Consider the following 13,573-nt stretch of genomic DNA (forward strand, 5'->3'; position numbering starts at 1 on the left):
CTCAGCTTTGTTCTTTCATCGCCCCATTATGTACAACGCTACCGTCTTGTCCCGAATAGTCTTGTCCCAACGGTGACATTTCCCCCTCACCTATCGGCAGCACACCCTACTATCGTGACCCAGCCCTGCCACGATCATGACTTAGTTTTTTTCCCTATCCCGTCATCGCAACTTAGCTTTGCGCGATTGTGAACAATACTACTACAATTCAGCTTTGCCCTTTCGTCACTCTATCACAAACAAGAACATTGCCTTATCCCGAATAACCTTGCTACCCATCTTCGCCATCATGACCCAACCCCTCTACCCTCTTTCATTGCTGAGAGAGAGAGAGAGAGAGAGAGAGAGAACCTAGATTTGGGGAAAGGAAAAAAAGAAAAAAAAAAAAAAAAAGAAGAGGAGAGGGGGAAGAGGGGTCGTAGGGGTTGGTTGTTGGTGTGTGGTCGCTGTTGTGAAAGAGATTGGGGGGTTGGGTGTTGGAGGCGATGACAGTGGTGTCAGAGTGATGCTGTAGGTGGTGATTGAAAATGGGGTAAGGTTTGGGTGTGAGAAAATAAAGCGTAAATTTGGTATTATCATGTGTAAAAGAAAAAAATAAAATTTCAAATTATTAGAAATGATGTAAAGAGAAAATAAGTGTAAGGAGTCCATTGGTGTTGGTAGAATTAGGGGTGGGCATTGGCTTGCTGGCTCATTCGGCCCGACTTTATTTTTTGGGTGTTTGGAAGGTTATTTTAGCTCATAATATGGTTGAATTGGCTAACAGTTTTAACTTGATATATTAATAGGTTAAGTTTGAGATTTATACTTATAATATGGTTGAATTGGCTAACAGTTTTAACTTGATATATTAATAGGTTGAGTTTGAGATTTATACTTTTAACTTGGCCTGGTTCGGCCTATTATTAAATTCATTAATTATAATATATGAAATATATATATATATATATATATATATATATATATATTTTATTAATTTTATTAGAACTCACATTTGTGATGATGTGAGATTGAATATATTTAAGAAATCCTTTAATTTATATACAAAATTCTTCAATTTATGATGATGTCAGTATATTTATTTAAGAAATATAAGAAGTGTTTGATAATATGATTCAATACTTAAAATTAAATACATTAAGTGATAATTAATTAAGTCCGTTTAATAACCACAATTGATATTACTTAAAAATTTAAATGACTCTTAAAATGTAAGCTAAAACTTAAGAAAATTTTAAGTTATATAAAATTGACTTAATTTTGATTGAATTTATAAATATTAAACATAAATACCAGTATATACTATTATAAACTCATTACTACCACTACTACCACTACCACCGCTACTACTACCATCATTTATACCACTACTACTAGCATCGTTATCGCTATCACCACCACCATCGTCACGCCACTGCCACCATTATTGCCACTACTACCATTGCTACTACAACTACTATCACCACCATAGCTACAGCTGCCACCACCACCACTACCACCACCACCACGCCACTGTCACCACGACTGTTACTGCCACTGCCACCACTACTACTATCGCTACCATTACCACCACTACTACCACCACTATTACAATATAAAAATTGAAATATATAATTTAAAAATTATAAATTTCAAATTTAATCAAACAGCTACACGAGCCTCAAATTATAGGGATTGTTAGTGTAATTTGCCCATCAAAAGGAAAATTACACTAACGGTCCTTATAATTTGGGGCTTATATCACTTTAGTTCCTGACTTTTCAATTATGACACATTTGATTTTAAATTTTGAATTTTACTCCAAATAAGGATAATTGAAGATATCATTACTCAATTTTAAGGACAAAGTTGTCAATTTGATAAAATATAAATTAATTTGACAAAAATAAATGTCAAAAAAAAATATTTTTGAATTTTTAAAAATTATTTCCACCCATTAAATATAAAATTATATAAAATTGATAAATCTTTTACACATTTATTTATTTATTTATTTTTTACGAAATTAATTTTTATTATGTGTTTGGATAATGATCATATAATGGATAGTTGTTTTTATTTTCATTAAATTAGTTTATATTTTTTCAAAACTCAAATATGGAGACAACTTTGATATCATTATTAAACTAATCCATTAAGTCAAAAAATTCAAAACTAAAAAATTTTCATATATTAAATATATTGATTATACATTAAAAACATAACAACTACACATTATATGATAATCATCCAAACACATAATAAAAAATAATTTAGTAAAATAAATAAATAAATAAATGCGTAAAAGATTTATCAATTTTACATAAATTTATCTTTGGTGGGTAGAAATAATTTTTAAAAATTTAAAAATATTTTTTTGACATTTTTTTTTGTCAAATTGGAATTGATGAATTTGCCCTTGAAACTGAGCAAATGTATCTTTAATTGTCCTTATTTGGAACATGATTCAAAATTCAGGGTCAAATGTGTCACAATTGAAAAGTCAGGGACTAAACTGACACGAACCCCAAACTATAGGGATTGTTAATATAATTTCCCATCAAACAATTTATTTTTAGTTCAACATTTAAATTTTACCAAACAACTTTTTTTCTTAAAAAATTCAACATTTAATTTTTAATACTTAATTTTCAATTTTCAACTTTATTAATGTGTGATTGAATTTAATTATAAAATATTTTAATTTTTTTTAATATATAAGTCGAGAGGTGAACTTGAAATTTATAATTATTTTATGGATCAGACTTAGATAGATGTAAAAGGCTGATATTAGGACTGAACCAGATTTAGACATATACAATTTACTTATTTATTTTATTTTTTATATTTAGGCCTCGTTTGGGGAGTTTTTTTTTTTAATATTCTGAAAAAATAATTTAGAGAATTGACCTACTTTTCAAACTATTTAGAAAACTAACCTGCTTTTTGAAATCGCATTTTTAAAATGCGATTTTGAAATTGAAATTGCATTTTCAATATGCAATTTTACGTTGGAATCGCAAGTTGAAAATGCAATTTATGATGATATGGTGAAATTACATGTTTAACATGCGATTTCAATTGAAATCGCATTTTCAACAAGCGATTTTAAGGTGAAATTACATGTTGAAATTGCAATTTCAATTTCAAAATCCCATTTTCAAAATGCGATTTAAAAAATAGGTTAGTTCCTAAATAGTTTGAAAAGTGGATTAATTTTCTAAATTTTTGTTTAGAATATTAAAAAAAAAAAACTCCTTGTTTGTGAATATGCTGTTTTAGTAATTTTTTGACTCTTTATAAAAAAATATATGAAAAAATAAAAAAAATAATATAACAACTTATATTGACTTTTTAACTAAAATGTATAGTACGAATGACTACCTTTAGACTTGTCTGGGAAAGTAGAAAAAAATATAATTTATTGATTTTTTTGATTTTTTTTTAAAAAATAAAAATAAATTAGAGAGATGATATGATTGTCAATAAATCAATAACCTCAATTTTTTTCTACTCCCAAAATAAGTCAGAATTAGATTTCGTTTGGAAAAGGAGTTAATTTTTTAATTTTTTGACTATTTGACCTGGGGTTAAAAAGTTTATTTATGTTAATTTTTTTTGGCTTTTTTAATTTTTATAAGAGAAAAAGTGAAATAATTATAATTTGAATATAATATTTTATTTTATTAATTTTTTAATTTATTTATCTTTTTTTTAAGACTAATTTAGTCAAAAAAAAAAAAAAAAAATCCAACCAATATGCCAAACGAGGTCTTACCCAAAGCACAAAACGGCCGCTGATATCAAGAAACTGCCAAAACCAAAAGGGTAATTTGATAAAACCTCCGTTTGGGTAGTGGGTTGGCTTTTTGATTTTTTTGGTTATTTTAACTTGGGCTAAAAAACTTGGTTTGAGAAGAGTTTTTTGACTTTTTGATTTTTTTGACTTTTTTTGTGAGAGAAAAATGTAATGATTATGAATTGGATGTGATGTTTTATTTTTTGTGACTAAAATAACTTATTTTATCTTTTGTGACTAAAATAGTCAGAAAAAAAAAAAAAATCCGAAAAAGTCCTTCCCAAACGGACAAAAAAAAATCGATTTTCTAAACCAAAACGGAATGAGTGATGAATATTTTTGGAGGTAGAGATTTTTGTTTGATGAGAAAGTTCCCCCGGAAAAATATCTAATTATATCATCAACAATGATTCATCCCACTAAAAACATCACCACTAATAGCACTAATGCATTAAAAAAGTAAAAAAAAAAATAAAAAAAATACAACTCCAAGACCAAAACATCACATCATTAATAACGAGACCCACTGCCACCTAATTAGTGGGAGCACTAATTAGTGCTCCAAGCATTTTTCTTATATCAACAATGATTCATCCCACTAAAAACATCACCACTAATAGCACTAATGCATTAAAAAAGTAAAAAAAAAAATAAAAAAAATACAACTCCAAAACCAAAACATCACATCATTAATAACGAGACCCACTGCCACCTAATTAGTGGGAGCACTAATTAGTGCTCCAAGCATTTTTCTTATATCATCTTATATCCATCACCACAATTTGAAGTAGAAAAGTATCTCTCTGCAGGTAGAGAGAGAGAGAGATAGAGAGATGGAGAGTCAGTTGGTGAGAAGGAGGATGAACACCATTGCCGGTCACTTTGCTACCGCCGCCGCCGCTGACGACATCGCTGCCGCCGCATCTCACATTTTCCCTCTGGTAGCATTCCTCATTTTTAATTTTTTTAATTTTTTAGCTTAATACTCTGTTTGGTTGTTGAGAAAACTGAAGCAAAAGATTTAAAGTTATGCAACCCAATTCAATCCTACTTCTTAATATGCAATTTTTTGCTCTGAGTCAGTGAAAAATTGCATTGGTTTGCCCCTACACAATATCAAAAAGGGGAAAAATTTGATTATTTTGTAGCATTTTCTATCCTACCAAACAACCATAATGATTACTTTTGCATTCATTGATTTCATCGGCTTCCTCTTTTCTTTCTTAATTAGTTCACATATCTATTGTTGCTAGATTGATTAGTTACCTTAATTCTTTGTTTTAGGATTTTTTGATTGATTTTCCTCTGTTTGGTTCAATAAAAGATTAATGAACAAAGTAAGGTAAATTGAATCAATCATCATTCATCATTCATTTCATAAAGATGCTAAATGATGATTATTCTGCTCATATTCTATTCATTCCATCTTTGTTCCACCGAACCAAGCTTAAGCTATTAGAGAGGACTAACTTTATTATTTATATTATCAACAAATCCCTCACGGGTGTCTACAGTGTCCTTTATTAGAGGGCCAAACATGTATTAATATTTTAATTATCACGTAGGAGGTGAGGTTGGAACACATGACTTATTGTCTACTTTGATACCATGTTAAATTGTTAAGTTTAAAAAAAAAAAAACTTTATACTTATATTCTCAACAAAAATAAGGGATAATAAAATAAAATATAAATATATATATATATATATATATATATATATATATATTTGTAATTAGTTTGAGTTGATGCATAAAATCTCAAATCATTCCAAACTAGTTTGAAAATGGAGGTATGGAAGATGCCTTGTGATCACCAAAGAAAGTAATGGTTGGTGGAGTAGAAAGTTGCAGCTGATTGAGGCTGATTGCAACATGTATTAATTTTCAAAATCAGAAGATGTTTGTGGTTTATATTGTTGAACAAGGTTATTTTTCTTAAGCAATAGCTATTTTACTTTAGGCAAACAGAGCAGCCCACTGGGTGGCTAAGAATTCTTCTATTTCTCTGTCTGTCTGTCTTAAAAAACTGTCCACAGTAAGATTATTTTTGACTTCAGCATTCCGTTATTTGGATTAAAAGACAATGAAATTGTTAAGATTATTCCATATTTATAATTGGGTACCCATTTCCTAGCTTAAGACCTTTTGGGGCAGTTAATTGTTTAACATAGCGGTTCTTGGATTCATGTCATTTCATCTGTGTTTATTCCCATTTTATCTGTTTGTTTGTTAATGATCATATTTTCTTGTGATCCAAAACCAACGAATCCAAATTAATCTCATACAAATATGTAATTTGTCATTGAATACTACTGCCAACTAGCCATCATATGGTAAGTTTCTTTCTCTTGTATTTGTTTTTTAAATTTCCTTGAAGCATGTGTGTACAGTATATTTTTGTGTGTATGTCTTGAATTCAATTCGGATTATGTTTATTATCCGTTGGTGACTCACACCACCCAATTAATGTGCAAATGGATAGGCCCTAACTAGTATTTTGACCCAGTTTATTACTTTGGAATCCTTGAATTTATTGGGTTATTTTTACATTCTAGGGCTAAGAGGATCTTTTCAAAGAGCTTTTGTAACATAGGGTTGTTGAGAGAGCGAACTCATTATAATATCTACATTCATAGTGAAACACCTTTGCTGCTTTTTGCCCATGGACATAGATCCTTGTGTGACTGCCTGTTTGTTCTGTTTTAGTTTTTTGTCATCTTCGCCTTTGTTGTGACATTTGTTATTGTTCTTCTAACCATCTTTTCCATTGGTTCACTTCTCTTTTTTCGTCAGAACTGCAGTAGTAGTTTGAACTCTGTCATCCGGAGGTGTGATAATAGAATGCATTTTGCAAGGCAAGGGTCTAGTTCCCAAGCTTGTTTCATGAGACAGGCTTCAACTTCAACCGAGCAGGTGCTTAACTTTTTTTACACTCCTTATTAAATATATTGTTTCACCATTTTTATTTTCCAGTTGCTGATTGTATTTGTATGTTTTTCTCTGTGTTTATTTGATATTTTTAGGTTAGTTCTGCCCAGTCTTGTGTGTATCTCAACAAGTCCTGTGGTTCTGCAAATGAGGGCTCTTCCAATGCCTTTGAAGCGCCTTTGTTTTCTAGACCTATTGCTAGGATGCAACAAAACTACCCCAATGTTGGTTCTATCCAACCTGTGGTGGAAAAGTGCAAATCAGCCCCACCTGAGCCTCTGAAGTTTTCTAGACCAAACAGAAAAATTAATGAACAATTGCATTCCTGCTCCAGGAACAGAATACACCCTTTTCAATCTACTGGTAAGGAGTTTTGATGTCTAAAGACCTTTTGATTATTACTTTAAATTATTATTTATTATTATTATTTTTTAAAATTTTAGATTAAAATTTAGATCCAGGGAATACATGGCTTTATTTATTTACACCAACTCACCAAGTAAGCCATTACTAATGAAAACTGGAATTTGTTCAAGCCTGTGGTACGCAATGAAAACTGGAGTTTCAGAGAAGAAGTTCACATTTTAGAATGTAGAAGTACCCAGCAGAAAATATTATATAAGTGTTATCAGAAAATGCTAACTCCCTAGTGATTTACTTTTTGGAATGCATGTTTCAACATACTTTCATATCGAAACAGTAACTTTATCAAGGAAAATGATATTCTCGCTGAAAAGGAATCTAGAACTAACCAACGTGATTCATTTTTATTGGCTGATGCACGAGCCCACAAAACCTTAGGCAAATCAAAAACCAACCACCTAAATGATTTCGGTATGTTCTGTTTGAGTAGCAGTGCTCATTGTCCCGAAATTTTTTCCGTTATATTTTCATAAAGCCTTCCTTGGGAGGAAGATTATCGAATATGATGAACTAAAATCTAAGGATAGTGGAGTTTTGGTACATAAAAATGGGTCATAATACTAATAATAATGTGTTATACATGATTAATTTTTAAAACTTTTATTAGATGTCTAATTATAAAAAAAATCTTGATGTCCAAATAGTCTAATATTTACAAGTTTGTCCATATCGTGCCACTTTTTAGAGCATGTAGCCTTTCGTGTTCCCATATTAATTCCACGTACATCTTCAAAGAAAGTTCCTCTCATGCCATCTTTCTATGAGAATATGGCTTCCTTTGGCATAGATTCCATGTTTGAGATGCATACTATTTAGTATTTACTAAATTACTATATTTCTTTCTATAATGTAACACAGGACTTGAGTGGTCCCCGAGAATGGATGTGGCAGAATCTGGATGCAATTACATTCTTACGGTAGAACTTCCAGGTGTCAATATCAATGACATCAGAGTGGAGATCAATGATCAAATGTAAGATAGAGTTTTTGAAGATTCACGCATCCAGCTTTATTTCATGTTTTCCTTATCCATTCTTACAAGAAGATCTTGTTATTGTTGGTCTAATGAGGAATGCCATTTTCTAACAGCTTGACTGTGGTTGCCAAAAACTCAAACCAGTGCTGGGGAGTGGCAAGTTCAACTGATACATATCACAAGAGGGAGATTTCACAAGGGCCATACAAGGTTGTTTGGACACTGCCGAGTAATCTGAACAAGGACGGTGTCTCTGCTGAGTTTGTGTAAGTCACAGCTTGATTTCGTTGCCTTACTGATATAATTCATCTTCTTTTGGCACTGGTGATTCTCTAAAAATGAATCGTTTGTTATCCAAATTTTCCAAAATTCGTTGGATGACAACTGCTTTTGGATTTGTTTTGAAAAATATCCAAGTTCAAGATTTAAACTGTGGTGATAGTTTGCTCCTAGGAGTGAATAGGTCAAAAACTCAATTGATTTACTCCAATTCAAAGAACATGTTTAAGTTGAGGAATACAAACCACAATAAAGATAGAGACAAGAACACACTGAATTTAATGTGCAAACTTAAGGAAAAATCTCCTCAAGGACAATACCACAACCAAAACCACCCATAACAAATTTCACTATTGAAACAAATATGAAAGATTTAGATGTTATGAATTACAATAGCTCACCACGAAACTCCTTGCCTTGATCTTCGTACCACGACAACTTGCATGAATTTTTCTAAATTTGTGAAGTATTCATGTTGGAGACTTGATATGTGTGTGAGGGTATGACATATGGGTCTGATGTGCCCAGTTGGAGACTTCTATTTTGTATAATTATGTATAAGTAGTTAAGTTTATTATATAACTATGCATAAGACTTCTATAATAATAAAGTGAAGTGTAGGTTTTCGGGGAAGAAAATCAATCTGAAACATGTATTTACAAAATCTATTAAAGAACTTTCTTCTAGATTGATCAAAACATGGGATTCAATTCCGAAACCTTGAACAATAGGTTAAAGCTCTCTAGGATGCGAGAAGGGATTGTACTCTTGTGACCTTAATTCATTTAAAAAAACATGATTATTATATGTTTATAGAAGTGTAATCCAACTAAAACATGGTTTTTGGTAAGTCCACTCGAGACCTCTGTCAAGCAGGGTAGTGAGTAGACATCTCAGCATTTTTCCCACTTGAGCTCTCTACCAAGATCGTATCTGGCAGACTCTTTAGTAGTTGTCCTGTTAAAATCCACCTACTCTCCACCTACTTCACCCACTTAAACCTACTCCACTAAACCTAACCCACTACACCACTACCACCTCACCTACTCCACTAAACCTAACCCACTATACCACTACCACCTCCACTTCACCTACTCCTTACCTACTACACACTCACCCTCTTCTATATATAGGAATCATGAATCATTGTAATTGATATCAACATACATCAATCAATAATACATCAATTTTAACATGGTATCAGAGCTAGGTTAAGAACCTGGTAATTTTGTTTCACCGGCGGGCGGCAATCTCGCCTTGGCCGCCCGCCGGACAAACCCAAATTTCCCTAATTTCTTCTTCAACGGCAGATTCTTCAACAACCTTACACTAATCCAACAGCAGCAGCAGCAACAGGCACTCCATTCTCCTCCTCATGTACTCATATTTCCCCCACCCTTACAGGGGCCTGTAAACTCCATGCTGAAGCTAGCAGAACTTCTATGCCTATCCGGACTCCACGTCACCTTCCTGGTCACCGACCACATCCGCAGTCATCTCCTCCGATTCACCAACATCCAATCCCATTTCAGTCACTATCCCGGATTCCATTTGGACTCCATCTCCGATGGCCTTCCCGAAGACCACCCTCCATTGATGTTGCTAAAGAGATTGGTCTTCCCATCGTTTGCTGCCGTACTATCAGCCCTTGTTCTCTCTGGCTTTTCTTCTGCCTCCCCATCCTTCTTTCCTAGCCGCTACTACTACTACAGCCTGCGGCAGCAACATTACCATTCACCCAAGGACAGAAGTAATTGTGATGCCTAATTAGATCAAACTCAACAGCTTCTTCATAGTTGCTTTCTCCATTTGGAGGCCCTATCCCATTTGCCACCAAATAACCTGACTGAGGGTGTGCACAATCATCAGTAGGTGATGCCTTGCCACCCTGAGTCACTTCTTCTTTGGATGCTTCATAGCCAGAACATACCACTGCATTGCAAGAAAGAGAAGGATGGGCACTGTTCTCCTGAGGTAAAATGTTCATGTTACTGGTTTTATCACCACTTTCAACAGAATCAGCCTTCACAGAACCAACAATCTTTGACCCACTATCTGCCTTTCTAACAAATCGAAACATCAAATCCTTGACCCACTATCTGCCTTTTTTGTGCACCAGCACATGGTTTTTGCCGTGTATTGTGGGTTAGTGCTTGAGCAGCTGTAAAGCTTACTGGTAAACGTGTGTATAGTGCAGAGGTGGGACGTGTTTTGTGATGAGGTATGTCACTAGCTAGTTGATATTATATATATATTTATGTATATTCGACTGCCAAAAAAAAAAAAAAAAAAAAAAAAAAACAACAACACCCACAGGCGGGATTTTTTCTTATCTACTCTGCCGCCGGTCTCTTCTTCTTGCCTCCGTCCTGGACGGCCCTTGCAGGTGTAGCCTCCGTGCTTCCTAGACCACCAAGCAAGTTGCCTCCTCCCTGCTCCTCCACTACAGCATATGGTGGCCCTCCAAATCGGAACATCACGGTGGCCTTCCGCTTCAGCTCCTTGTTTTCTGCCTTTAGCACACTTATCTCTGCTCGCGCATCCTTATACATGCGTTGGAGCAGAGCCAGTTGGGCGTTTAAATGCTGCACCTCATTTGTTCTGCTCTGCAGCCGGTGCGACAAGTTTGTGACCGCAGTCATGGTTTCCACACATGACTTCAGAGTATACTGATTGGCCTCAATATCAGTTTGCACCGCCATTTTTTGCTCCACCGACCGCATCGGAAAGTTCAACGGAGCAAACACAGAGGTGTTTGGTTGAGGTTCACTGGCCACCGCACCAGTTCTCTCTCTTGTTGACTCATTGAGGTCGGGAAAGAGAGTGAGCAGACCACGGGACGAAGAGGCCATATTCTGGGTAGCTGAATGGGAAGACAAGGCCATGTTATGGGTTGCTGAGTGTTTCAGAGAAAGGTTGGTTACAGAATGGCAACAGAGTGTTCCAGAACCTCTTTCTCAAAAACGAAAGAGTTTTTTCAAAGGATTTTTCGGAGGTTTCAGCTTGGTTTGGTTTCCACTGCCTCCGCCTTGGTTTATATCGACACTGACGACGCGGCCGACACGCCACTCTGTCGCTCACGTGCCTCGCCGCGTCTCCGGCTCACCTTTTGATGGCTCGACGCTTTCTGTCGGGCACACCTTTTGATGAAGTGGGCGCGCCTTTTGAGGGCGCGACTTTTGAGGGCTCACTATATATATCCATATATATATATATTTGGGCAGCCTATATACATCATCATAAAGTGTATTTTTTATGGGTCCGACAAGACTCTGTAAACTGTCCCGACATTGATTCCGGTTAGCTCCTTCATGGGTCCGACAAGACTCTGTAAACTGTCCCGACATTGATTCCGGTTAGCTCCTTTAAGGGTCCGACAAGACTCTGTAAACTGTCCCGACATTGATTCCGGTTAGTTTCTACAAGGGTCCAGCAAGACTCTGTAAACTGTCACAACAACTGTCAGAACATTGTCTGCTACAACGGTCCGACATGACCCCATAAACTGTCTTCTACATCGGTCTGACACCGCCATCCAGTGTCCTCTACACCGTTATGACACCACCATACAGTGTCCTCTACAACGTTATGACACCCCCATACAGTGTCCTCTACAACGTTATGACACCACCATACAGTGTCTTCACCATCGGTCTGACACGACTATACAGTGTCTCCTATCCTCTTTTATTTTTATGTATTTTCTTATTTTGTTACTCTCTCCAAACTCAAGTTGGTTAGTTCCTATCCCCCTTGAGTTTGCGGGGGGCTGTTAAAATCCACCTACTCTCCACCTACTTCACCCACTTAAACCTACTCTACTAAACCTAACCCACTACACCACTACCACCTCACCTACTCCACTAAACCTAACCCACTACACCACTACCACCTCCACTTCACCTACTCCTTACCTACTACACACTCACCCTCTTCTATATATAGGAATCATGAATCATTATAATTGATATCAACATGCATCAATCAATAATACATCAATTTTAACATGTCCTGTGAGCGCTTTGTTGAGCAGACCTCTTTGAATGTTTAAATTGGCAATGATGCTGATGGGTTAGAATTGGAAACTTGAAGATGACCAAGCCAAATGAGAAATCTTGGAAATATAGTGGTGTAGGTCGAGGTCAAGTAAAGTTTATAAGTATCCTTGATATATATATTGACAATCTTATCAAATGATAAATCTCAACAATTTATTTTTCTTTTTCAAATGAATGATAGGTATCCTTGTAATGTTCATGTGCTTGCCATTTAAATGGATGGACTTTGTCACTATTGCAAATTCACTTTGGATATTATATACTATATATTATATATATATATATTTTTTGGCAAGATATATATATTGACAAGTATTGTTGTGCAGGGACGGACTTCTACGAATTGCCATTCCTAAACTTTAAAAATGTAGTGGCGGACGCGTGCATATATACATGGATGCAAATGAATGGATCTATTTGCGAACAATGTTTATAATCATGTACTAATTTCTGTGTATACGTTGGCCATTAAACTACACTACTCGTACTAGACTTAACAAAAAGATGTTCGCTATGAGTTGTTCTTGATAATATTTCACTACCAATGTTGTTAGCAAGTTGATTTTAGACACAAAATAACAAGTACTTGCAATTGCTGAGTTGAATGTTTCAAATTCACTATGGCTTATTTTGGGGTTGAAGAACATTTTACAGAACATACATGGTGCTTGGTATTGCACTATGAGTTGCTCTCAATAATATTCGCAATCAAATTCATCTTGTCCCATAAATGGCAGGAAAAAAATACTTATACAGAAACCGATCATACAACACTCACAAGAGGTGGGGCCTGCTGTGAGACAGACACACTATGAGACTCACACCATTGTCGAGTCTTTACTATATGAGTCAGGATTTGTATGGTTCTCACTTGAACAACTAGACCTGATTATCATGTATGGTTATGTGGTGTTGATTATAATTTATTGTGGTGTTGATTATGATTTATTATGGTAGCTTTGGTTACCATCAAAATGGTATTCAATTATGACACAAATTGCTATTAATTACAATTCAAATTCATTTTTTACATTTTTTAATCCAATGGTTGCAATTGGGGTTACACATGGTGTGTATTTTATTTATTTTTTATTATTTTTTTTTGATATTGTAAATTTTTTAAGGAAAAAT

General features: G+C 34.6%; 1 protein-coding gene across 1 annotated transcript; it reads left to right on the forward strand.

Annotated features, from left to right (window-relative positions):
* Nucleotides 1–4,514: 4,514 nt before the first annotated feature.
* On the forward strand, nucleotides 4,515–13,060 carry LOC114311431 (uncharacterized). The gene is made up of 6 exons (XM_028257568.2): nucleotides 4,515–4,719; nucleotides 6,572–6,691; nucleotides 6,802–7,069; nucleotides 7,988–8,102; nucleotides 8,219–8,371; nucleotides 12,769–13,060. The coding sequence occupies exons 1-6, from the start codon at nucleotides 4,612–4,614 to the stop codon at nucleotides 12,803–12,805; spliced, it is 801 nt and encodes a 266-aa protein (XP_028113369.2). The 5' UTR covers nucleotides 4,515–4,611; the 3' UTR covers nucleotides 12,806–13,060.
* The last annotated feature ends 513 nt before the right edge of the window (nucleotides 13,061–13,573 follow it).

Source organism: Camellia sinensis, chromosome 4 (assembly GCF_055761805.1).
Source record: "Camellia sinensis isolate YWXY chromosome 4, ASM5576180v1, whole genome shotgun sequence".
In the NCBI taxonomy this organism is placed as follows: Eukaryota; Viridiplantae; Streptophyta; class Magnoliopsida; order Ericales; family Theaceae; genus Camellia; species Camellia sinensis.